The sequence below is a fragment of the Desmodus rotundus genome, chromosome 1 (assembly GCF_022682495.2).
Source record: "Desmodus rotundus isolate HL8 chromosome 1, HLdesRot8A.1, whole genome shotgun sequence".
NCBI classification, from domain to species: Eukaryota; Metazoa; Chordata; class Mammalia; order Chiroptera; family Phyllostomidae; genus Desmodus; species Desmodus rotundus.
In genome coordinates this window covers 113,794,814-113,822,633 of record NC_071387.1, presented here as the reverse complement: position 1 = coordinate 113,822,633, position 27,820 = coordinate 113,794,814, and the positions used below count along the sequence as shown (strand labels likewise).

The following is a 27,820-nucleotide window of genomic DNA, read 5'->3' as shown; positions in this document are numbered from 1 at the left end:
GCACAGAGGTGGGCTTGGTTCCTTACCACATGGTGTAGCCACCATCTAGGCCGCCCATGAAGAAGCCTCCCTTCCCCTGAGTTCCCAGGACACTGGCTCCCTGCACGACTGCAAGCTGAGCAGCACTGGGAGGGCATCCTGGCGGTGAAGGCAGAATGCTGCCGGCAGCAGCCCCAGCTCCACATCTGGCGCTGCGTCATACCCTCCTTCCACCAGCACTGCTGAACCAGGTGGGTGGATGGAAACAAGTCCATAATAAGTCATGGGGATTGTGAAACCTAAAGGGCCAAAAGCCACAGATTGGCCCAGGGGAAGATACAGTGAGAAGCCAGGAAAATGAGCTGACTGTGGCAGGCCACGGGTGCACAAAGTTCAGATGATAAAGCTGTGGTACGCAGGTGGAGCATCAGGGTAGCGTGTGAGGAAGAAGCAGGGTCTGAGGGTACACTGAATCCCCGGAAGGCTATGCAGGGTAGGCTGGCTGTGCTGGATAATGACCTTTGCCGTTGGTGGGGGCTGCGGGTCCGGTTTGGCTCAGTGTCACAGAGAAGGGCAGGTTCTGGAAGGAGACTGGAGCATGTTTACCAACTAAGGAGACAAGCATGTGGAGAGGCTGAATTATCTAAGGAAAAACCCTTAAAGAAACAGAGGTCCGAAGTTCCAGTGAAGGGGCTCATGCTCTACCAAGACCACAGCAAAGTGGAAAGGAAAAGCAAATCTGAGGTGTCATGAGGGAACTGAGTCCGTTTTAGATAGTTTTCTCAGTGACGCAGAAGTAAAGTCAGCATCTGAGGGGTCTGGATATGGAGAGGGTTAACAGGACTACAAGCTGCAGAGATCGGGTGAAGGAACTAGCAATTGTCATCAAGAGGTTTTGAAGGCCCAAGTGGGGTGGAAAATATGAATCCTCACTCAAAACAAAATTATTCATTTTAACCACCATCATCCAACAATATAAATAAAGAACAGAGAAAGAGCAGGAATAGAGAGAAGATATAGCTAAATAAGTGGATATCTTGGCTACAAATCAATTAAACCAACAGAACTTTGTCGAACAGTCATTATTCTGCCAGGCTCTGAACTGCTGCAACTGTTCCCAGTTACAAAAAGGACCTTGCAAGTCTTCGAGCAACAAAAACATTCATAGCTGCTCCCTGAAAAACACAATGCGGAATCAAACCAACCAAGCAAGTCCTCTGCTCCTACACCCAAGATGCTAAGCACTCAAAATCATAGTCACATGTACTGCGGGCTCATTTTTTGGGGGGGTCAGGGAGTTGACTTCATAACAGTTAGCCTACTTTTATTGTCTCTACTTTCTTCCCTTCACCTCCCAACTCAATGCACTTTTAGCTCCTGCCCCAGCTGAGCCCCCAAACTGTTTTGCTTAAGGGCCCAGTGACCTCCACATTGACAACTCTAGTGGATGCTTCTCTGTCCTGCTCCGTCCTGTCTCTGTGTATCTAACATTGCCCATCACTCCCTCCTTAGAACTATCTATTCTTGTGGCTTCCACAACACCATTATTTCCCGATTCTCTTACCTTTCTGACTATTCCTTTTCCACCTCTTTCTAGGTTTTCTTTTATTCTGCTTGCCTCTATAGCATTTCCATGGTGCCACCTTTCATCCTCATTCAAAACTTATAAATTTATCTGCTACTATAAGCTTTAACGAAGAATCCATGTTTTCATACTACGTGAGTTGAGCTCCAGACCTCTGTAACCACATGCCATCTAGACAGCTCCGACACACGTGACAGACACATCCCAAAGCAATCTGACTATACCTCCCAACAAGCCACCCCTCTCTGTATTTCTCATCTTATTAAGAGCCAACACTTGGGCCAGAAACCTGAGGGCCACCTTTGACTCTTCCCTCTCACCCACTGTCCATATAGACTCACAAAAATCTTACTCTGTTTTTTTTCCCAAGATATCTGCCCCTCCTCACCATTTCTACAAGCCACTTCAATTCTGTCACTTTTCAATCTATCCTCACTCCTACAAGTATAATTTAAATAAGATGTAAATCTGGCCATCTTATTATCCTGCTTATAATCCTCCCAGTCTCCACAGGGTTTGGTATGATCTTCAGCTTCCTAGGTTCACACTCCAGAACCCACTGAAGTTCGGTCTTTGTCAGTCTATCTAGGTTTATATGCCTTCATTTGCCCTAAGCACTCAGATCTCAATTTCAGTCGCCCCCCCAACCCTTATCTATCCGCAGTTTCACTTGCCACAGTTCGCTTACCCTCAGTCAACCACAGTCCAAAAATATTAACTGGAAAATTCCAGAAATAAACAATTTATAAGTTTAAATTGCACACCATTCTGAGTATGCGATGAAATATCACTCCACCCCACGCCACCCTGCCTGGGATGTGAATCATCCCTCAGTCCGGTGTATCCTTGCTGTACATACAGTATAATCAGGTATTTTGAGAGAGAGAGAGAGAGAGAGACGCCACATGCACATAACTTTTATTCAGTGTATTGTTATAATTGTTCTATTTTATTATTAGTTATTGAAAAACTACTGAGATATTCAGATATAAAAATTAAAAAGCACATCAGCAGTAACTAAATCTGATTCCTGTCGTAAACTGCACTGGCTAGCAAAAGATGGTACAGGTCTTGATGGTGGTACATGGCAAGCAGCAGCCTGGATAACCAGACACCTAGGCCAAATGAATTCCAATGGGCTGCACCGGTTGGCTACCTCCTAGAGGAGCCAGGCCCCAGTCACAGTGAAAGAAGCCTGCTAGCTCCCTCTAGTGGTTAGTTGTAGAAAACCACTGCCTGTAGCTATGCTTCTGACAGTCACGAATAACTTATGTACATACACTCATCTGCTCCAGGAATGAACCATTTAATTAAAAGTGGCCAGGTGGCTCAGTTGGCTGAAGCATCATCCCACGCACCAAAAGGCTGCAGGTTGAATTCCCAGGCAGGGCACATGCCTGGGTTGCAGGCCAGGTCCCCAGTTGCGGGGCATGTGAGAGGCAACTGATCAATGTTTCTCTCCCTGTCTTTGTCTCTTCCTTCCCCTCTCTCTAAAAATAAATAAAATCTTTTTAAAAATGTATACATGTGCACTACTGGCGATAATGTACAATAAATTGGTGAAGCCATTATGGAAAACAATATGAAGGTTCCTTAAAAAACTAAAAACACCATATGATCCAGCAATTCCACTTTGGGGTATTTATCCAAAGAAAATAAAAACACTAACTTGAAAAGATATATGTACCCCTATGGCACTGCAGCATTATTGGCAATAGCCAAAATATGGAAAACTGACTTTTCTACATATATATATGTGTGTGTGTGTGTGTGTGTGTGTGTATATATATATATATATATATATGAATGACTATTATCCAGCCATAAAAATACCATATAATCTCTCTTATACTTGGAATCTAAAAAATAAATAAATAAATAAAACAAAAACACTCAAGCTCATACAGAAAAGATGGGGGAGGGAGGGAAGTGGGTAAAGGGGATCAAAAAAAAAAGCAATTAAAATTTTTATATAAAAAGGTAAAGGAACAGTAAAGCCAAAGCAATTCTGAAAAAGAAGAATAAAGTTGAAGAATTCATATTATTTGATCCCAACATTTACTATACAGCTGCAATGATCAAAAGGAGACACATAGGTGAGTGGAACAGAATACGGAGTGAATAAACAGACTCAGGAGATTTCTTACAAAACTACGAAAGCAATTAAATGGAGAAAGAATAGGTTTCCCAACAAATGGTACTGAAAGAGTGTAAAGTCTATATATAACCAAAACATGAATCTCAACCCCATCTCACACTGTAGCCTCAAAATTAACTTAAAACGGGTCATTTCTAGAAGAAAACATAAGAGAAAGTCTTTGTGATCTTGGGTATGACAGTTTTTATATAATAACATCCAAAGCAGGGATGCATAAAAGAAAACAGAAAAGATCAATGTGACTTCAACAAAATTAAAACCTTCTGCTGTGAGACAGACAGTGTTAAGAGCATGAAAAGACAACCATAGATTAAATATTTGCAAATTGCCCCGGCTGGTGTGGCTCAGTGGATTGAGCACAGGTCTGCAAACCAAAGGGTCACCGGCTCGATTCCCAGTCAGGACACATGTCTGGGTTGCAGGCCAGGTCCCCATTAGGGGCGCACAAGACACAACCACACACTGATGTTTCTCTCCCTCTCTTTCTTCTTCCCTTCCCCTCTCTCTAAAAATAAATAAATAAAATCTTTAAAAAAAAAGAAGAAGAAAATGTTCAACATTACTGATTATTAGGGAAATACAAATTAAAATCACAATGAGATACCACCTCAAACCAATAAGAACAGCTAAAAATAAAAAATACTAAAAATACCAAGTATTGACGAGGATATGGAGTGAGTGGAACTCTTTCACATTGCTAGGACAAATGCAAAATGATAGTCATTTTAGGAAAGAGTTTGGCAGTTTCTTAAAAAGTTCAACTGAGGTATGACTCAACAATCCTATTCCTTGGTATTTACCCAGGAGAAAGAAAACTTATGTTCACATAAAAACCTATATAAAATGTTTATAGTCGCTTTATTCATAATTGCCAAAAACTAGAAATATCTCAAGTGTCTTTCAACTGGTGAGTGAATAAACAAACTGAAGCACCTCCATACAACGGAACACTACTCAGCAAATAAAAAGCAATAAACTACTAATACATGCAACAACGTGGATAAATCTCAAACGTATTATGCTAACTAAGTGAAAGAAGCCACACTCAAAAGGCTACGTACTATGATGCCATTTACATGACTTTCTGGAATGGGCCAAACTATAGGAAAAGAAAACAGATCATTTGCCAGGCACTGGGTATAGGGAAAGGGATTAATTATAAAAGGATAGGTAATAACTGGGGGTGATGGAATGTTCTGCAATACACACGAATTTCTTGTACATTAGTGACATTATAAAACATTGAAAAAATATTTATATCGGTTCAGTGGCAACTCAAATTTCTAGGGTGAAATATTCTCTTGCCTGTCAGAAGGGAATAGTTCTGTTCTTTTTCCCCAGAAGAAAAAGCTCCTTCTCAGTGCCGAGGCAAGTATATCCAAAGGGCCCAGTGGGTCCACTATCTCTTTTTTTTTTAATCAAATTTCTTGGGGTGACATTGGTTAATAAAGTTATATAGGTTTCAGGTATACAATGATACAATACATCATCTGTATATTTTATTGTGTGTTCACCACCCCAAGTCTCCTTCCATCACCATTTATTCCCTCCTTTATTCCCTTCTACCTCCTCCCCCCCTTCCCCTCTGTTAATCACAATGCTGTTATGGGTCCAGTATCTTGATACACAAACTTACCAGCTTTCTTAGAAAAACAATAGAATACTTTGGTTAAAATGAAAGAGTTCACTATCGGGTTACTGCTTACTATATGCCCGATTTGGGGCTTGTACATAACTAATCTGAGACTCAGTTCGCTCATCTGTAAAACAAGGAGTTGGCTGTCAGGATTAAGTGAGGCAGTGTACGTAAAAATCAGCCAAAACCTTAATTCTCCTACACTCACATGCTCTCTTCTCACCTTTCCTTTCCTTCATGTTCTACAGGAACATTTCCATTGGAACTTGGCCTATTTTTCAGAGCTAACCTCTAATTTCTGAACCATTTACATGCACTTCTAAAAAAGGATTTCAGATACAAGATAAGACCAGGCACCCTTGACTACTTCGAACATCACAAATATTAGCCATACGGGTGGACCTAAGAAAGGCAACAATCCACACCACCACTGAGGATTCTGCTACTGCTCTTTCCATTGTAAAGATAACCTGTTCAAGTCTCTTTTTTATCAACATTGAAGCCTGTAACAATGGTCAAAAAACATTCAGACTAAAGGAATTTCAATCCACTACACCTTTGGTGCTCTCAGAAATTCACCTTTCCTGCATCTTAGCCCTCTCCATTAAAAATGTTTGGAAGTGCCCTCTTTTGGGGTGGCTCCGTTTTTTGGGCAACATCTGGCAAAGCGAAAAGTCATGGGTTCGTTTCCCCATCAGGGCACATGCCTGGGTTGCGCGTTCAGTCCCTGTGGTTGAGGCACGAACAGGCAACCAATTGATGTTTCTCTCCATTTCTCACTCCCTTCCCCTCTCTCTAAAAATAAATAAATAAAATCTTTTAAAAAACAAAGTGTTCGGAAGCTTCAGCTGTGCCTGAGTTGCAGCCTGCTTTTTCTGCCAGCCTGTCCTATGGATTTCAGACTTCCCTAGGCAACCCCTACAATCACGTGGGCCAAATTCTTGTAATAAACTTCTTACTACATATATAAAAAAGTGTTTGGAGAAAAAAATAACTCAAAGAGGTGGAGGCTGATTTACTGGGGTTAATTGGAATGAAATTACCTCATCATAATAGGTAGAATAACATTGCTTTATCATTCAAGAATCAAAAGTAAAGACAGCCAAAAAGAAAAAAATTAAACTACAAACGTAAAGTGATAAACTCAAGAAGATATCCCCACTGGCAGTAGAGTCTATGTAGTGGCAGCAGTCCATCAGGTTGCTGTAAGAATTAAAATTAAACAAGAGCCCAGGCTGGGAAGCTCAGTTGGTTGCAGAGTCGTACTGATGCACAAAGGCTGTGGGTCCCATCCCTGGTCAGGGCACACACAAGGATCAATCAAAGATGGCATAAATGAGTGAAACGACAAATCGATGTTTCTCTCTCTCCCTCCCACCCTTCCTCTCTCTCACAAAAATCAATCAACCAACCAACCAACCAATCATTAAATGAGAATGTCAATGCATGGAACCCTACATGGGCTCCATAAATGGAAGTTACTGTCATTGTAATGTGCAGACATGAAACCTCCCTGATTCAATTCGATATAATTTATACTGGCTTCCAATAAGGGAGAATCTTCTGTCACCCTCCCCAACTTTTCAAGTAAATCCTCCTTAAAGCTTATAATATACCAAAGATTAATAATGACTTTGGCTAACAAGTAATCTTCCCACAAAAATATATAATGTGGTCCTGACCATGTATATGGAACACACAACTTGCAAAAGACTAAATTATGAAGAAATAGAAAATTTGAACAGAACTACTCTAGACTAGTACGGAGACTCTAAATTAATGTTCTAAAATCTCATAATAAAAGTCCAGGGACAGATGGGTTTACAGGTGAATTCTAACAAACATTTAAGAAGAATTAACACCAATCCTTTTCAAGCTCATCCAAAATAAAGAGGGAACACTTCCTAACTCATTCTATGAGGCCAAGATTGCCCAATAAACAAAGTCACATAGAGATACAACAAGAAAACTACACACCAATATCCTTTATAAATATTAATGAAAAATTCTCAAAAAAATACTAGCACATTAAAGGATTATACGTGATGACCAAGTGGGATTTATTCATGGAATCCAAGGGTGGTTCAACATATAAAACTCCATCAATGTAACATACATGAAAAAAATGACGGAAAAAACGCACATAATTATCTCAATTGATGCAGAAAAAGCATGTGGCACAATTCAACACCATTTCATGTTAAAATATGCACAAACTAGAAATAGCGGGAAACTACTATAAGAAAGACCATATATAAAAACCACAGCTAGTATCATAATGTTGGAAAGTTGAAAGCTTCCCCTCTAAGATCAAGAACAAGGCAAGGATGTCTGCTTTCACCATTTCCATTCAACACAGTAGTGGAAGTTCTAGCCAGAACAATTAGACAAGAAAAATAAATAAAAGGCATCTAATTTGGAAAGGAGGCAATAAAATTATCTCTCTTTACAGACATGATCCTGTATGAAGAAATGACAGTGAGAACTAATAATCTCAGCAAAGTTACAAGATACAAACTCAGCATAGAAGTTGTGTGGCTTCTACGTAATGACAATGAGCAATCTGAAAAAGAATACAATTCCATTTATGTTTACTTAGGACTAAATGTAATGAATGTGGTAAAAGACTTGCACACTGAAAATTACAAAATGTTGCTGAAAGAAATTAAAGAAGGTATAAACAAATGGAAAGGCAGCCTCTGTTGGTGGACTGGAGGACCTAATATTTTTAAGATGTCAATACTATCCAAAGCAATATAGATTCAATTCAATCCCTATCAAAATCCCAATGGCATTTTTTGCAAAAATAGAAAAATCCATCCCAAAATTCATCTGGAATTCCAAGGACCCCTAAATAGCCAAAACAATCTTGAAAAAAAGAACAAGGTTGGACGTCTCACACTTCCTGATTTCAACACTTACTACAAAGCTACAGTAATCAGCCCTGCCCAGTGTGACCTAGTTGATTGGAGCATCATCCGATAAACCAGAAGGTTGCGGGTTTGATTCCCCATCAAGGCACATGCCTAGGTTGCACGTTTGGTCCCTGGTCAGGGCACATATGAGAGTCAAATGATTGATGTTTCTCTCCCTCTCTCTCTCCCTCCCTCCCTCCCTCTCTCTCTCTCTCTAAAATCAGTGGGCATGTCTTCAGGTGAGGATAATAAATAAATAAATGAAAAGCTACAGTAATCAAGCAGTATAGTACTGGCATAAAGACAGACATGTAAACCAATGGAATAAAGAGCCCAGAAACAAACCCTCGCATATATGGTCAATGATATTCAACAAAGGTGCCAAAACCATTGAGTCTGCAAGGACAATCTTTTCAATAAATGGCACTGGGAAAATTGGATATCCACGTGAAAAAGAATGAAGGTGGATCCTTTCCTTACACCACACACAAAAATTAATTCAAAAGGGATCTAATGCCTAAACAAAAGATACAAAAGTACAAAACTCTCAAAAGAAAATATAGGGGAAAAGGTTGATGACACTGGATTTGGCAATAATTTCTTGGACGTGACACCAAAGGCACAGAGAACAACAACAACAACAAAAAAAATAGATGAATTGGACTACAGAATTTTAAATGGGCATCAAAAGACACAAGCAATAGAGTAAAAGGGAAACCCAAGAATGGGAGAAAATATTTGCAGATTATATATCTGATAGGGATTAAGATGCAGACTCCTAAAACTCAACAAGAAAAAAGAGGCAACCCAATCCAAACATGGGCAAAAGGCTTTGAACAGACATTTCTCCAAATAAGATTATGAGTAGCCAATAAGTACATGAAAAGATGCTCAACATCACCAATCATTAAGGAAATGCAAAAGAGGCCCTGGCCAGGTAGCGTAGTTTATTAGAGCACCATGTCAATAGGCCAAGGTTGCAGGTTCAATCCCCAGTCAGAACACATACAAGAGTCCACCAGTGAATGCATAAATAACAACAAATTGATGTTTCTCTCTCTGTCTCAAATCGATCAATTATTAAGAAGAAAGTGCAAAACAAAACCATAATGAGATACCATTTCTTGCCTACTAAGATAGCTATTATTTAAAAAAACAGCAAAGATGATGAGGATGTGGAGAAACTGGAACCTTTGCACGGTGCTGTGGCAATGTAAAATGGGAGAGCCACTGTGAAAAACAATATTGCAGCTCCTCAAAAAATTAATAGTACAATTATCATATGCTCCAACAATTTGACTTCTGGGTATATACTCAACTGAAAGCTGAATCTCAAAGAGATGGTTGTAAACTCATGTTCATAGCAGCATCATTATTCACAACAGCCAAAAGGTGAAAGCAACCCAAGTACACATCAAAGAATGAAGAAATAACCAAAATGTGGTATAAACTTAAAATGGAATACTGTACGATCTTCCAAAGGAAGGGAAATCTGACATGTGCTACAGCACAGATGAACCTTGAAGACAATGCTAAATGAAGTAAGCCAGACACCAAAGTACACATACTATATGATTCCTTCATATGAGGTCAAATTCATGAGACAGAAAGCAGACCAGTGATTGCCAGGGGCCTGGGGGTGGGAAATATGAGGAGTTATTGTTTAATCCATTATGCGGATGGATGGCAAGTGATGGTTGTACAACAACATGAATGTACCTAATGCCACTGAATTTCACACTTAAACATGGTTAAAATGGTAAACATACACATATATAAAGAATGTTGATTTTTTTAAAGATGTTGTTTATTTATTTTTATAAAGGGGAGGGAGGAAGAGAGGGAGAGAAACATCAACTGGCGACCTGGCCCACAACCCAGGCATGTGCCCTGACTGGGAATCGAACCAGCAACCTTCCAGTTTGCAGGCCGATACTCAATCCACTGAGCCACACCAGTAAGGATCAGATATTTTTAAAAAGACAACTACTGTATGATTCCACTTATTGGAGGTATCTAGAGTAGTCAAATGCATAGAAACGGAAAATAGAATGATGGTTGTCAGGAGCTGAGGTAAAGGGGAAATGGAGAGTTGTTTAACTGATATAAAGTTTAAGTTCTGCAAGATTAAAAAGTTCTGGATTCTGGCTGCACAACAATGTTAATATATTCAACATTAATAAACTATATATTTAAATGTTAAGATGATAAATTCTATTATATTTTAAATTTTTATTTATTGACTTTAGAGAGAATGGAAGGGAGGGAGGAAGGAAGGGAGGTAGGGAGTCAGAGAGAGGGAGAGAGTCAGAGGGAGAGATTGAGAGCAACATCAATTTGTCGCTCCACTCATTTATGCACTCATTGGTTCATTCTTGTATGTGCCCTGACTGGGGATCAAACCCGCAACCTAGGCGTATCAGGATGGCACTCTAACCAACTGAGCTGACTGGCCAGGGCCAAGATGATAAATTTTATATTCTGTGTATTTAATAATTAAAAATAAGACAAACTATGTACACACACCCACACTCATACTCACACACACATATGTATACACATTTGAAAGATATTTGTCTTCAGAGTTCATCTGGAGAAGAGAGGCAAGGAGAAAAGTGCACTCAGTTCACTGAGAGCGTATCAACTGTGCCTGAGAGAGCACCAAGTGATTCCTCCAAAAGAAAATTATTGATTATCCTGAATAAAATGACAAAAATTTTTAGAATTTATCAGTTCTAGTATTAATTCTAAAAGACTAGGGGTAGTTTTCTTCTCAAGTAAAATCTTTATCTGGTTCTTAATGATTTTAATTCCTATAAGTTTATCTTATTCAAGAAAGCCACCAAGAAAAATAATTGGGCACTAGAAGAGCAGACATTACCAATCCATTTTCGCCCTAGACAAACCCAAATATCAAATGACTTAATTGATTGACTTATAAAAAGCAGTTTAATTTGTGAACCCTATTTTTCAACCAATTTGATCTGAATGCTGAGAGGAGATGATGGGAGAGGTCATGGAACTGTGACTCCAAAAAACAATGTCTAAGATTAAAAAACCCCACTATGTTCTGTTGCTGGCTCTAGAAGGATCCCTATATTGCAGGCTCAGTTGTCTCATCTTCCATACCATCATACTACTTTAAAGGAGCACACTGAGGCCCTGACTGAGTAGCTCAGTCGGTTAGAGTGCTGCCCCAATAGACCAAGGTTGTGGGTTTGACCCCCAGGCAGAGCACATACAAGAATCCACCAATGAAAGCATAAATAAGTGGAACACAAATAAATGTGTGTGTGTGTGTGTGTCTCTTTTGCTAAAATCAACTAAAAGCCAGAAAGCACATTGAGTGTTAATTTGACTTCAAAACCCAACTAAGTATAAACACACAGTTGCTGAGGGTGGCTTTGGAAACTTATTTTCATTACAGGTCACTTTTCCTACTTAAGATAATTTTTACTTACTTGGTCAACTTGTGGCTCTTCATTGCTGTGAGAAATTCCCTGACAGTCTCAGGGCTCTGGTGCCGGCATGGCGTTTTTGATATGTATTTTAATGTCTAAAAAAAAGGAAAAAGCAAGTTTGAATTAGAAAAAGGGAAAGCAATGGCTATAATTTAGCATTCTAAAATTTCGATTCAAAAATCTTCTATAAAACAAATGCCTTCAGGAGACTCAACCTTCACATACTAGGAATTCTTCAAAAACAAAACCAACAGCCTAAAGAGAAAGAATAATTAATGAAAGCTTAGAAGAAAACTTTTCTGATCTTAAACGAAGAAGAAAAAATTTAATCTGACAATTACATTATCATATTTCAGACAATTTTTTTAAATACAAGAAACCCAAAGAACAAAATAAATAACCATGAATCCCTATGGATATAAATGACTAAATAGATAAAAAGTAACACCTCTTTCTTACAGAAGAATTCTAACTATGAAATATACAAGAAATGAGGGAAATAAATCACCATGAAGCAGTCCCACCCTAGTAATAATTACTGCAGGGAAGAACTACCAATAAATGCTAAAATTAATGGGCAAAAGCTTAAGGTGAAATCAGATATTTACATAGCCTCAAAGCATCTTCCCCCAAATCTTTATTAATTATTGTGATGGTTTTAACATATGTCCTCAAATTCTTCGATATTCCTCCCTTCAAGATGTAAAATCTAATCCTCTTCCCCATGAATATGGGCTGGACTTGGTGACTCCTTTCTAACAGAATATGGAAATGGAGAAGCAGCAACTTAACAGTGGACAAACCAGGCAGGCAGCACCTTAACCAAGCGATCAAAGTTAACAGGATCGGTAATAAGACCCTGATATCATGTATCCTGTATTACCTATACGGTATTCTTCCCCCAAAGCCATTAACTCCAGTCTAGTCACGAACCAATATGTCACAGCAGAATCAAGGGACTTCCTACAAAACCTGACCAGTACTCTTCAGAAGTACCAAGGTCATGGAACACAAGGAAAGACTAAGGACCTGTTACAGATTAGAAGGATACTGAGAAGACACATTAACTAAATACAAAATGGTGTCCTGAACTGGATCCTTGAACAGGGAAAAAAAGGGGTATTAGTGGGAAAATTGATTTTTAAATAAAATCTTTTGTTTGGTTTAATAATATGTACCAATGTTAATTTCCTAGTTTTAATAATTGGATCATGGTTCTGTAAGATTTACACAGGGAAAACTAGGGGAAGTGTACATGGGAACTCTCAACACCATCTTTGTAACTCTTCTGTAATAATGAAATTATTTCAGTCCTGGCTGGTGTGGCTCAGTGGACTGAGCACCGGCGAGAACCGAAGGGTCACGTATTCGATTCCCAAACAGGGCACATGCCTGGGTTGCAGGTCAGGTCCCCAGTTGGGGGCATGTGAGAGACAACCACACATTGATGTTTCTCACCCCTCTTTCTCCCTGTTTCTCCCGCCCTTTCTCCAAAAATAAATAAGTAAAATCTTTAAAATCTTTTAATAAAAATAAAAGAATAAAATTATTTCAAAATAAAAGTTTTATTTATTTTTTAAAGGGAACCCCACCTAGACATAATGTGAGAGGAATTTCGAACCTGAAGAATAAACAGTAACCTCAGCATCTAAGTAAAGAGTTTCTCAAAAGTGCAAACACCAGTTTGGTCTCACACTCTTCCACCACAACAAACACTAACAGACCAAGTACTACATATGAAGCCCTGCAGATTAAAGCTGAACCCAAGAACTCCGCATCTAGATGAGTTATTGTTCACATTAAGAACAAACACTAGAAATATATTCTCAGGTATAAAAAGTCTCAAAACATTTAGTACCACAATAACTGTCCTTAAGGCACATGAATTAAAAGCAAGAACCTAAGGAGTGGCAATAAGCTTAAACTGATTAAGTTAAAAGTACTTGATAGTTTTAATTTTTGTTTATAAAACTAATTACCAATAAATATTTTTCTCTTTGAAAGAGATGAACTACACAATGTAAAGAACATGAATGAATGACAGGGTTTTAAATACATGGTTAAATTAATAAAACTAAATGAGGAGGAATGCTGACAAAAGTACTAACCTCCTTATTTTCCTTAGAAGGAATTGTGATAATTAAATTCAAGTTTAATAGTATCTTTGAAAAGATAATTTAAAGAAATTAAAATCAAATCCTCTTTGATTTTGACACAATCAGAACAGAATAGAAATAGCAAGAAAGCAAATTAAAATGACAGATACAAAATCAGACATCACCTATAACAAATATGGCTTAAACTTTCTCTTTTAAAGACAAAGCATAAAGATGAAAGAGAATGCAGCAAAATGTCCACTAGAAATCAAGATTATGAATTACTTTTTTGTTTGTTTTCTTGATGCTTTTTGGTACATTCTAAGTTTTCTAGAACAATAAGTAACATTTTTGTGTAATAAGGAATTGGCATTGCCCGAAGAAGAGGTCTGGCCTTTGACCTCAGCTTCTAGGAGGTAATCTCTAGTCTCTTGGAATGTCATAGCTATTACAATGGGAGTATCTTTGTCTTGGGCCTTACATTGCTGGATAGCCCCAACAATGTGATTTAACACAGGGCTTTGGGTCATACGGTATCACTCAGCCTGGAGGCTGAGATGAACTACATGGTAATTAATCACTCAGCCATTCTTGTGCAGTAGAGCCTAAATAAAATCTCTGGACACTGAAGCTTAGCTGAGCTTCCCTGGTTGGCAATATTCTGTGCATACTGTCACACACAACCACATTAAGAGGACAATGGAAATTCTGTATTTGCTATTTCTCCCTGAATCTGCCCTATTTGCTTCTTCCCTTGGCCAATTTCACTCCATACCCTTTCCCTATAATAAACAGTAACTGTGAATACGTTAGCTTACAGTGAGTTCTGTGAGTACTTCTAGAAAATTTCTGAATCTGTGGGTAGTCTTGGGATCCCTGATTTGAAACTGGTGTTAGAAGTGACGACAGTCTTAGAGACTATTTCCTTTAATTGTGTACTTGGCTAACCCTCGCAATTGGCCAAACTCTTCCCACTTTCATAAACACAATAAAAACGGGGTTATAGTACAACTATTCAAATCAGGTGATAGCAGTCTTGATTTGGTGGGTGGTCATCGGCAGACTACAACAACGCCCCTCGATGGTGGTTCAGGGAGACCCTCCAGCAGCCTCGGCTTACTTCATAGGTGATAGTATTCAGGTTCTGTTGCCCAGAACTGTGTTTATTCTTTCCACTTTCTTTACGCTGCTCTTTCAGATCGGTCAGTAACTGGAACACCTAGGAAGAGATATATAAAAGATTTTCATAGAGAAGTTTGAGAAACGTATCTATTTCAAGGTCAATAATTTTGAAGCTAAATAAAATAGTACCTCTTTTCTTCCATAAACCCTCCCCCTGCAAGTCTTGCATTAGAGCAAAAATGAATTCAAGAAGTATGTGACAATTTAAAAATGCTCTTTTATCTAAATAAAATAGTTCAAATTCATTAGTTCACTTAAAATAGTTCAAATGTTTCCTACCAATATATACAATATCTCTGATCACCTCAGACCTCAAAAATATTTTGATTATTTAAAAGTAAATTTTCCTAAAATAAATAATCTTTTTAAAAAGTACATTCTACTTCTCTAACATGAAAATCTAGTATAATTTATTTTGAGAAAGAGAAATTATGAGGCAAGTGCTAAAATATAGTATACCAAAAATAATAATAATAATAATAATAATAATAATAATGAAGGAAAAAATACTATAGAACTTTTTAAGTAAACTTCCCCCACAAGGGAGAAACAGATGTATATTAGTACTGAGGAGGATGTGGGGAGTATAAGTCTTTCTTGTCTTAGAGATAATACCAGAAAAACTGAGAGAAGTATAGATTCATAGACCATTACTAGATACAGTGCAATTTCTTGCCCGTCATTTTCCAAAATAGTGGCATGAGACCCAATTAACATAATCAATCTTTCTTCAATGGATAAAACACCCAAACACTTAGCAGAGACTACACTGGACATTCCTAAAAGCCAATGGCTTCCTTGACCAGCAACCATTTAAGATGAATCTTCAGGAAGAGAGGAACATGGCCAACTGTGTTAATTCTACCACCTTCTATATATATCACACAGATTTAGGTCTCCTAAATCTGCTAGAATCTCCTACAAGTCCTTATGAGTTCAGCCTTTGGCATAGAAAAATTGACAATAAATGTATCTATGCACTGTTCTTTCTATACCTGGAATTAACCTACCGGATGGTTTTGCCAAACAACATCCAGGCAAAATGAAAGGTAGGCAACAATGTTTTGTCTCCCCTCTCACCAACCTCTTTCTCTCTTTCCTCCCTTTCCCCAGAAACCCAACCCTCAGGCCCCAAAATCCCCAATCTGTTAGTTCTTACTAAATTATTCATATTGGTGAGCCAACAAAGCTCTCACTTTCAAAATGAAGATTTTAATACTTATGAGACTATGATGAAGATCAAAATGATATACAAAAGTTATTTTATAGGTAAAAAGTGGTAATTTAAGAAGAGGCATATATATTTTTTAATAGAAAATTTGCTGACAGAAACAGTTCCAAAATAGATGCTCCCATCCCATGAAGGCATCCCAAATGAAGATCTAAAATTCTCAGATTACAGGAAGGCTGCCTACTGTATATACTAAAGTCTTCCCAGCTTTCCTGAATTACTGCAATTGACCAAGCTTATTGCAAGGTCTGCCAGATGATGCCATCTGTCCTGTTTTAAAGTGGAAAATCCAAATTAAATCAGTCATTTCTAACCACAAATAATTCAATAATCTTCAGAAGCAAAGAACAAACTATCCGACAGGAAAATACTTCAGTTACCTACCTCGTAGTTACTGAGCAGCGCAGAGTTGGCATCCTTCCTGCAAAAGAGAGGTAAATTATCAGTCTGGTTCATATCCTTGTGTGTTAATTAAATATCTATGAAATAATTTCTCTGTCAAAATTCAGTAGTCCAGTTCAGGAATTTGGGGACTACAACCTTTAGGAGAAATGTCCTAAGTCCTAGCTGGTAATGGACAATTTCAGAGCATACCTTCCTTTTTGCAGCCATAGTACATCATACATCCAACACCAGGTAGGTGATTAAAATACTCTACTTATCTCTAAACTATGTCGGCAGAAGTTAAGAGAAGTCAGACATCAGGGGGCAGTAGCTGCAGGACGAACGCTGGGGGCTCGGGGATCAATGAACAGTGTGAGGGTGCTAGAATTAACCAGAGAAACAGTGCTGTCTCACTCCACTGCTCTGACTTCTTCCCAGTACCATCTGCCTTCCACCAACTATTAACAACTTGGGCAGCCAAGCCCACCTGCTGAATCACAGGAAAAGGGATCCTTAACACTAGCATCACTGCGAGGAATTCCAGCCATGTCAGAGATCCTGCAGATCTCCACAGAGCTACAACAAAGAAGTACATCTCCTATTCCAGTTCAACAGGCACAGTTCATGTGCTAAGCAGTGGTCAAAAGCCTGGCACCCCTGTGTAACAGTTAATCAAGGTGAAATGTCATCTTTCGTTTATGAATGAACACAGCAATGTGACCTACATTAAATGATAATTGATCCATTCTACAATGTCATATCAGAAAGTATTTGTTTTCAATAGTCTGAAGGAACTCTAGTATGATAATTATGCAGTTTTAAAATCAGACAAATCTAGGTTCATATTATGGCTCACCTACTTATATGGTATATGAGTCATATCAGTTTTAGTGAGTTAGTAACCCCTCTAGGCTTCCCTATCCTAGGAAAAAGAAAAAAAGGCTCTGGCCAGGTAGCTCAGTGAGTTACAGCATTGTCCCCTATACACGAAGGTTGCAGGTTCAATCCCCAGTCAGGGCACATGTAAGAATCAATCAATGAATGCATAAATAAGTGGAAAAACAAATTGATATTTCTCTCTCTCCCCCTCTCTCTCACTCTGAAATCAATAAATAAAACATTTTAAAAGATAATAAAATAAAAAATGGGGTTGAACTATATGTTCTTAAACCAGGAGTGAGGCTATATGATGAAAACCATGAAACAAAATTTCAAAAACATGTGTCAAACAGATGGGTGATTTTCCCAGTCAATAAATAAAGCAAGACAAGTACATGGTCAACACAAGGACACGAGGTCAGCACGGTGATGTCAGCACTGTACTGAAATGAGCGTGTGAAGCTTACCAAACACTACTAGTCATTCAACAAATGGCTGGGATTTCACAAAAGTGCTGCTTTGCCCAATGACCACAACTGCACTCAGGTCACAGAGAATATCATTTTAAAAGGGACCAGCCACAGGAAGGACAATGCACAACTAGTATATGTGGTATGGTTCATTTAAACTGAAAATGACAAATCAAATCATATGTCATCTTTGCTTAATCAGGAAGTCAGCCCACAAGGCTTCCTCCTATCTTTGCTTGAAATTGAGTTACTACTCCCTGGGTGCCCCCAAATACACAGCAACTAAGACATGTCTGCTTGAAACAAATGGCTGGGGAAAAACAAATGTTTTTCCTCAAAGCTAACAGATCCATCCCAGTTGCCACTGTTACAACTTTATTTCGAAATCATGGCCTCTCATGTTATGCAGAATAGTTCCTCCCCTGGAGAATCTGTCCCTGCCTCTTCTAAATTATTGTCTCATTGCCCAAGTCAATAATGTTAATGCAAGAATCCAAAGAATATTCTCAGCCTTTTCTAGAACCAATATCCAAAGGAGGGAAACTCTCATGTTTATTTTTTTTAGGATTTTATTTTTAGAAAGGGGAAGTGGGGGAGAAAGAGAGAGAAACATCAACGTGTGGTTGCCTTTTGAGCGCCCCCTACTGAGGACCTGGCCTGCAACCCAGGCGTGTGCCCTGACTGGGAATCAAACCAGCGAGCCTTTGGTTCGCAGGCCAGCACTCAATCCACTGAGCCACACCAGCCGGGGCTCTCGTGTTTATGTTACTGAATCTCTGTTTTGGTACCAGCAGCACAATGGATGTTTAAACAGGTATTGTATCCTGCAAACTCTGGCTGGCAGAAGATGATTTACTTTTGACTTTTTATTAGTGGATAATTTTTTTAACTCAGCTAACAGAGTAAATGCCAATACATTAGTCCTTCCTTTATTCAATAAAATGTTAATGAGTATATAATATCTGCCTTTTATGAAGTCCTAAATGAACAGTGTAGTGGGAAATTTTTTTAAAGCTTTTATTTATTTATTTTTAGAGAAAGGGGAAGGGAGAGAGAAAGAGGAGAGAAACATCGATGTGCAAGAGATACATGGATCTGTTGCCTCTCACATGCCCCCTACTGGGGACCTGGCCGGCAACCCAGGCATATGCCCTGACAGGGAATCGAACCAGTGACCTTTCAGGTCACAGGCTGGCACTCGATCCACTGAGCCACACCAGACAGAGCGAAAAATTTTTTAAAGAGGTTTTTATCCTGAAGAAGTCATTGTAACAACCACTAAGTGGCAGGTTGCTGGGAAGAGGATACGGTGCTCTTTGACAAACATCAGCCTAATCGTGTTATCCTATTTAACAGCACCAATAACGATGATGTGATGCACTGAGAAAGACACATCCCTTACAGCAATCCTGTCAAACAGTGTTTATTTGAACCTAGCTATGAAGATATAATTAGACAAATCGAAATTGAGGAATATACTCCCAAACAACTGGCCTAGATTCTTCAAATATCAATGTCATTTGTCACAATGCCAATGTCACCCCCCCCCAAAAAAAAGGCTAGGAAACTATTTTTAGAATAAAGGAGATTAAAGACACATGACAACTAAATGCAATGTGTGATTCTTGACTGGATCCTGAACTGGCAACACACACACACACACACACACACACAGCGCTGAAAGAAATATTGGGACAAATGGAGAAACGTGAATATAGGCTGTATTTTAATAACAGTAATTACATCAGTGCTGAACTCCCTGGGTATCATAATGGTATTATAGTTACAAAGGAGCATACCTTTATAAAACTGGGTAAAATGACATCTACAACTCTCAAATGGTTAAGTGTGTGCGTGGGGGGGAGAGAATGTGTGTGTGTGTGTGTGTGTGTGTGTGTGTGCGCGCGTGCGCGAGTGTGTGGAGAAAGCTGCATGTATAAGAGAGATAAGGTAAATAGCTTATTCATCAAAACGTTAACAAATGCTGACTCTACATAAAGGGTGTAAAGGTAACTGTGGTGCTCTGTCTCCAACTGTTCTGTGGGTTTGAAATTTTCCAAGTTAACACGTTGAGAAAGGTGGAAATGTAAAACGAAAGAATTCCATAAGGTTAAAGAAAGACATTAGTGGAACTTATCACTGAGGACATAAAATGCACCCCCCACCTCCAGTGTTTCTTAGAGTAACTAGAATCCCTCAACTGACTCACCTATCCATTAGATTTACAAGCTGTTGATCCCTACTGGGCAGGAACTGTCTGCTCTATAGATAAAACCTCTGTAATACATTCACAAGCGTCAGGCTTCTAGAAACTGCCCATCTACACAAAACTTCATATTCTCTCATAGGAGTTAGAATATTACTGATTTTTATCTATAGGTGTTTAAAGCAAATATTCCAAGTGCATCTTAAAAACCATCTAAAAACCTGTACTTACAGGGAGGCAGTCATTACTTAATTTCCTTAATTTATGACTTCATTAATTGACTGAAGTTGACTTGCTGTTTGAAATTTAACCTATAAAATTTGCTTAACTTGCTAGTCAATTTAATGGATGTAAACAACTACTTTGAAAGACCGAATTCTGAAAGAGAACAAAATGATCTATTGGCAGGCCTTCCTTAGAAACACACAGCAGAAGCCCATGTAAACAGTGCTTTTCATTGCCACACAGTTAACTCTTACGAAAGCAGTGACGAATGGAATTGCTCAAATTCTCTTATGTTCAACCTATATTATCGATTCACATCACGTTCTGGAAAACTGGAGTCTGGTACAAGAAAACCAGACAGCCATCCACATTAATGAACAATTTAACCAGTAGCATTCTCTTGGGAGCTAACAAACAAGTATCCTCTTTCCAGGCCTGTTACTGAATTGCTGTAAGACGTATTAACTAACTTTTTTAAACCTCAGTATTTCCAGCTATAAAATGAACAAAATTCTGACACTATTTCAAAAAGGTGGTACAGAGATAAATACAGTCCATTTTCCTAACTATGTATAGTAAGTTCAAGAATAAAAGAGTGAACACAAAGCTTTCTAGGTATAAAAATAATCCCAAGGCAAATAAATACCTTATATACTATATATAAATACTTAATTTTGCTATGAAATTTTTGTATCCTTTTACCTGAGGAAAATAAGTTCCCAAATGATACTCAGAAAGGTTTTATTTTTAAATTCTGTCATTCAAAAACGGTGATGGACCCTGGCTATTGTGGCTCAGCGGCCAAGGGCCGGCCTGTAAAACAAAGGGTCGCTGGTTCGATTCCTAGTCAGGGCACATGCCTGGGTTGTGGGACAGGTCCCCACTGGGCAACCACATATTGAGAGGCAACCACACGTTGATGTTTCTCTCCCTCTTTCTCTCTCCCTTCCCCTCTTAAAAAAGTAAATAAATAAAATCTTTTAAAAAAACATGGTGATGGAAAGAGACTTAGGGTAGTGAACATATAATACAATATACAGATGATGTATTATAGAATTGTACATCGGAAACCTATATAATTTTATTAACCGATGTCACCCCAATAAATTCAATAAAAAAGAAAAACAGTAGTTAGCAATTGAATGGATATTTTATTACTGATGTTTTATTTAATTCCTTTGTGGTCAGAGAACATAGTGCATATTATTTCAATTCTTTGAAATTTATTGGGGCCCTGGCTGGTGTAGCTCCATTGGAGTGTCCTCCCATAAACCAAAAGGTTTCGGGTTCAATCCCTCATCAGGGCACATGCCTAGGTTTCAGGTTGGTCCCCAGATGGGGTGTGTACAAGAGGCAACCAATCGATGTTTCTCACATCCATGTTTTTCTCCCTCCCTCCCCCTCTCTCTAAAATCAATGGGCAGGTCCTCTGGTGAGGATAAAAAAAAGAAAAGAAAAGGGGTAGGAAAGAGGGAAGAGAGGGAGAGAAGGAGGGAAGGAATGAATTTATTAGGAATTACTGATGACCCAGAAAACTGAAGATCTTTATGAATATTCCATGTGCACTAAAAAGAATGTGTATTTTGCAGTAATTGGATATAGTATCCCATAAACTTCAATCAGGTCAAATGATTTACACTGTGATACAAATCTATATTACTTATTTTTGTCCATTAATCCTATCAGCTACAAGAGAGGGGTATTAAATTCTCTAACAATGGAAAAAAAAATCTGTCATTCAACCAAATAAAAGCATAAATATTCTTCAACTTTAAAACACTTCTGACTGACAAACAAAATGGAAACAGAGGCATGGATACATGGAACAGACTGACAGCTGTCCAGAGGGGAGGCGGGAGGGGCAACTGGATGAAGGCAGGTGAAGGGATTAGCCAATGAACATAGATGCGTGACCCACAGACACAGACAACAGTGTGGGGATGACCAGAGGGAAGGGAGACGAGATTGGGTGGAAGTGGGCAAAGGGGGAGGTGGGGAATGGGGATAACCATAATAATGTCAACAATAAAAATAAAGTCAATTTAAAAAAAGGAACAATGCATATCACATATATGGCTTGCAAATATTTTCTCTGCTTCCCTAGGTTGCCTTTTAAGGTTATTGGGTTTTTTGCTTTGAAGTTGTAGGAATTTCTTACATTTTTTGGATATGAAATGTGCAGTTGTGGGGGAAGGGGTGTAAAGGGGCTAAATGGCAATGGAAAAAATACAATAAAAAACGTGGAGCTGTTCAGTGGGTACGAAGAGTCAGTTACGCTCTATGAATAAGTGCTAGAGATCCGCTGCACAACATCGCGCCTATAGTAGTTAACGACACAATATGCGTCCTTTAGAATTTGTTAAGTGGGCGGATCGCATGTTAAATTTTCTGGCCATAAGAAGGTGGGGGTGGCACAAGAAAATTCTGGGAGGTACTGGGTATGTCACTTACCTTGACTGTGGTGATCATATCATGGGTTTGCATATGTCTACACTCATCAAAATGTACACATTAAATATGTGCAGTTCTTTATATATTAATTATATATCAATGAAGTTATAAATTTTTTTTAGAGAGAAAGGAGGGAGGGAGAAAGAGAGGGAAAGAAACATCGATGTGCACAGATACATGGATGAGTTCAATGGGTTGCCTCTTGCACACCCCCAACCTGGGACCTGGCCCTCACCCCAGGCATGTGCCCTGGCTGGGAATCAAACTGGCGACCTTTTGGTTCGCAGACCAGTACTCAATCCACTGAGCCACACCAGCCAGGGTGATAAAGTTGTTTTTTAAAAAAGAAAAAAAATTCTAGTGAGTGTCTATTATTCACTCAGTAGGTATTTACTCAGTGACTGAAGAAAAAATAGTAGTAATAACTCAGGGGAGTTTTCCATTGGTGTCTTCTTGCTCCAGGTCCTAGCAATACCTGACAGAGGAATAGCGTGTTTGCCCTCTCAGAGACTCAGGGTGCTACCAAAGACCCTAAGGACCACACTGTCGGAAGCTGCGTCTCCTGCTGGAGGCCCGGCAGACACTAGAAGTCAGGCCTCCGGGCCATGCCACGTCAGGGGGCCTTCTACTCCCAAATCACATGCCTGCCTCAGAAAAAGTCATTTTCCCATAAACTGCTAGCTTCGAAATTCTTAATTAGCTTCAAAAAGTCAAGGACTCCTTGGGAGAAGTAAAAAAAAAATGCTACAGGAGAAAAAACCCTTGCTTCGAACCATGACACTTAGGAAAATGAAAACTGATATGCCTAGCAATTAGGAGGCTAGCTAATTTATACCTGTTAAATTAATGAAGTAGTATTACATACTTGATTCAACAAGTATTTGCTGAATTCCTAGGGTGTCAGATGCCATGCTAAGCACTTACTGAACAGACAATGGCCCTGCCTTCATGGAACTTACACTCTCATGAAGGTGGAACTAAACAAACAAACAAACATACATCTATTATTACAAATGGTAACTATTTAAAGGAAAAGTAACCAAGGTGCTATAGGAGACAAAAAAGGAGGATTATTTTGGATTAAACGAAAAAGAAATCTAACATTAAAAAGGGACACTTCACTTGAGCTATCAAAAGGTTAAGAAGAGAGCAGGGCAAGGGGGAAAGTATACCAAGCAAAGGAAATAGCAATGCAAAGGTCCTGAGGTAGGAAAGGGCTGTGAAGGTTATAGAAACTACCTGACTGCCAGTGGAATGTGTTTGGCAGGTGAGGACGGTGCTAAGAGATATGGTTGGTGAGTAGGTGAGGTCATATACAGGATCTTACAGGTCCTAGTAAGGAATGTGGATTTCCTCTAAGTACAACAGAAAACCAATAAAGTGTTTTACCCGGGAGGAAAGTGAGGCTGCAGGAAGACCTGACCAAGGCAATGGTAAACAGTCTAGGATGGGATTTGCTGAGAAGCTGAATGCCTCCAGAGCCCATGGAAATAACTAGAGGGCTCTCCACTTCTCTCTTCTTCCTCCAGGATGCCTGCGTGATCATGCTACAGCTACCTGCCTTTTCCCAACGTATAGTATCTTGTATAGAAAGGAGCTCCGGGCACAGCCTAGGATCTGGCTGACCTGGCAGAGGGTGGCAGGGTTATTCTCCTTTGGGTGTTTTAGAGGGGACAAGCTCTGCCATTCTCCCAAAATTGTGTAGCTTTTGTATCCTATGTTGTCTTAGTTTGTAACTAACCCCACAGAAATAAGGTAATTAAAAACTAAGTGGAGAATGATAGGACTCAGGTGTTAAAGAGTTTAGCCTTATTTGATAGGCTTAAGTGATTAAAGCTGAAACTAAAGAGTTAAAGTTTAGCCTTAATTGACAGGCATAAGTGACTATCTGCATGTGGAAAGCTGTTATTCCAAGTTTGAAGCTTTTGAATAAAGATTCCTTTCCTTTATCACCAAACCCTTGCCTCTGGAATCTTGCCTAGAGGGTGGCAGCAAGCTGCTGGACCCCAAGGACACCAATGGCTTTTCCGTAACAACAGTCCTGGACCAATCCCAGGGCTAAGAATGCAGGACCGATTATTCTCAAGGATATGACTTTTATTCTAAGTACTCAACTTTTCCTTCTTCTTGGGAACACTTCTAGTTTTTGCCTGTGTTTCCAGTTAGCAACCTCTAAGACCACTGAATAATACATCTTTGTCATTTATTTCCAGCCAAATCCTCCTGATTTTTTAAAATCCTCACCCGAGGATATATTTATTGACTTTAGAGAAAGAGAGGAAGGGAGGGAGGGAAGAAGAGAGGTGGCCGGGAGAGAGAGAGAAGCACACACATCAACGTGAGAGGGAAACATGGATTGGCTGCCCCCTGTACGGGCCCCAAGATGAACCGGCAACCTTTTGGAATATGGGACGATGCTCCAGCCATCTGAGCCCCCAGCCAGGGCGCCTCCTGACTCTTTCAGAGTAAGTTTGCCAATATGAGAGTGTACTGCATACAGTAAGTGTTATTTCATAAAGCTTTCACTTCAGGCACATATATATATACGTTTTTTTAAGTCTGAAAAACAGTAGTAAATATAACTGTTAAACGTGAGACAAAAGAACATTAAGGAAAACGTGAGTGTTGAATAATCAATGCCAAAGACAAACATAATATAGGCATGCCTACGAACTAATGTCTACCATGCAAAAAGCCAAATGCAGAGTAGCTGCAAAAACTTCCATTTGCATGCAGTACAATGAATAACCACGGAAAAGACCGTGTGAGGTTAACTTGTTAGAACAACACACACACAGCCCATGTGCGGTTTCTGTGGTCACAATCCAGGCTCCAGCACTTTTCTTCCGCGAGAACCCGCCTCTTCCCTTAACTGCTCCTCCTCAGATGGGGAGCGCCTTTTAAGAGTTAGGGCTCCCCATGAGCCCACTGCCCCAGGCAAAGTTTATCCTTCTCTCCTCTGGGTACCTCCAGGGTGAACTCAAGGCTTTATGCCTTTTTTTTTTTCACTGTTCAAGGTTTATTTGGTGTTTTTAGTTGGTATGACACTTGGGTAGTTGGCTGCATTATTTATAGGCAGACTTTTTACATTATACGGCGATGTACACTAATCTGATACAGTACACAAAATAAGATCCTTTAGAAAAGTTATGCACAAGACTTGCAATATTGGCTCTATACACTGAATCCAAGGGTATGATGGGAGAAATAAAGTTGGACCAGGCATGTTGGGTATAGGAACCATAAGTTATCTAACACACGGTGAACACACATCTAGTTAGAAGGGCCACTTATACCTTCTAAGTCCCCGCTCGCATACCGGGCCGGGGCCACCACGGTGACCTCCGAAACGCTAGCAAATGAATGAGGAAGGAAGCAGGCGCACAGAAAGGCCCCCGTCCTAGGCAAGGGGACAGAGGGCGGGCGAAGACTCGGAGCGACAGAGCGAGTCTCCTCCCCCGCCTCTCGGCCGGTCCCCCTCTCCACCCGGCCAGGACTGGGGGATGCCCAGCGCCCACGCCCCCCAGTTCCGAGCACCGAGCCCTCCCCCGCCGTGAGCCTCCGCGGGAAGCCGGAAACGCGCGCTGGACGGCTTACACTTCCATATCGACCCCGCCTCGCCGCCTCCGGCCGACGGCACGCGAGGAGCCCCTCGCCGCGCCGCCGCTCAGCCCCCGCCGTCCGCGCCTGCAGTCCCCGCCGAACCCCGGGTCGCCGACTCCGCGCGCCGCGGTGCACGCCGGGATCGACGCGCTGCACGCCGGGAGCCTGGCGGACCCCACGGGATATCTGCGCCCGGCCGCCTGCTCTGTTTAGCCCCAAGCTCTTCGCCCAGCCGTACTTCAGCCTGTCAAGCGTTTGGAGACAGGACTTAGCTCATGTTGTGGTGGTGTAGGTTATACCAAAATATTAAGCTAATATTCCAAAGACGTCTTCGGGTTAGTAGTCCTTGGCGATGTTAAAAGCCGACATCTCTGAGAGTAGTGATGCCGAGGGGGTGAGACAGCTCTGCGCTGCTGGAAATGTTCTATTTCATTATCTGGTTGCTGGGTACGTGGTGTGTTCAGTTGCTGAAAATTCAGTGGGCTGTACACTTATGTCCACTTTTCTGTATGTATGTTATAATTGAATAAAACGCTTTAAAGGGTTAAAAAAAAAAAAAAAAAACCAGCCCAACTTCTCCCTGTTCCCATTCCTCCTTGAGCGTTACTTGGCAAAAACAAGTACACCGTAAAGACCCCTTAACGTCAGGCAATCTCTGACCTTCAGACCGTTCTAGGAATTTATCCAAATGGAATTATCTGGTGCTTGAAGAAAGATTACGTGTAGTGATGTTTTTTGCTGGGAGATAGACTAAATGTCCAGCAATGGAGAATTAATAAAAAATGTTTCAGTCATACAGTATAATATGCGGCCATGAAAAGTCAAATGTATTATATTTGGTATGTTGGGGGAAATGCTCAAGATAGGGTTTAAAAAAATCCTCACTCAAGGATATATTTACTGATTTCAGAGAGACAGAGAGAAAAGCATCGGTATGAGACATTGGTTGCCTCCCATACATGCCCAAAGCAGGACTGAACCCGCATCCTAGGTACGCGCCCTGACCGCAGATGGAACCGTCAAACTTTCTGGTGAACAAGACAGTGCTCCAACCAACTGAGCCATCCTGCCAGGGCTCAAGATAAGGTTTTTTAAAGATAGAAAATAATGTAGTGTGGCCCTAATAGTCCAAGAAAAAATAACAATTAGGAAAAAAAATATCAAAGGATTTGAGAGGTAGAGCCACCTATCTACTACATTTTATGTCTTCAAAAAAAAAAAAAAACAGGTGGGAGTTTGATGTCTATTATCTTCTGGGTTTTTGGTGGGGTTTTTTTTTTTTTTGGTATGTTTGAAATATTTTCTAAAGACTGGAAGGAAATGTGCCAAAACATTAAGTGGCAGGTACCTTTAAATGAT

At 39.8% G+C, this 27,820-nt stretch overlaps 1 protein-coding gene and 1 pseudogene across 3 annotated transcripts in view; both read right to left on the bottom strand.

Moving 5' to 3' along the window:
- Positions 1 to 26,612, bottom strand: part of CRCP (CGRP receptor component) — a 35,717-nt gene extending 9,105 nt beyond the window's left edge. For 2 of the 3 annotated variants that reach the window (XM_053929725.2, XM_053929730.2), the window contains exons 1-4: positions 26,456 to 26,612; positions 16,628 to 16,664; positions 14,951 to 15,049; positions 11,735 to 11,829 (exon numbers count right to left, since the gene is read on the bottom strand). In XM_053929725.2, the coding sequence (XP_053785700.1) occupies positions 11,735 to 11,829; positions 14,951 to 15,049; positions 16,628 to 16,664; positions 26,456 to 26,463 (239 nt within the window). In that variant the 5' untranslated portion in view covers positions 26,464 to 26,612. The remainder of the gene's footprint in view (positions 1 to 11,734; positions 11,830 to 14,950; positions 15,050 to 16,627; positions 16,665 to 26,455) is intronic. The other variant, XM_053929735.2, reaches the window with a different exon arrangement.
- Positions 23 to 5,597, bottom strand: LOC112314704 (DAZ-associated protein 2 pseudogene; annotated as a pseudogene).
- Positions 26,613 to 27,820: the final 1,208 nt, after the last annotated feature.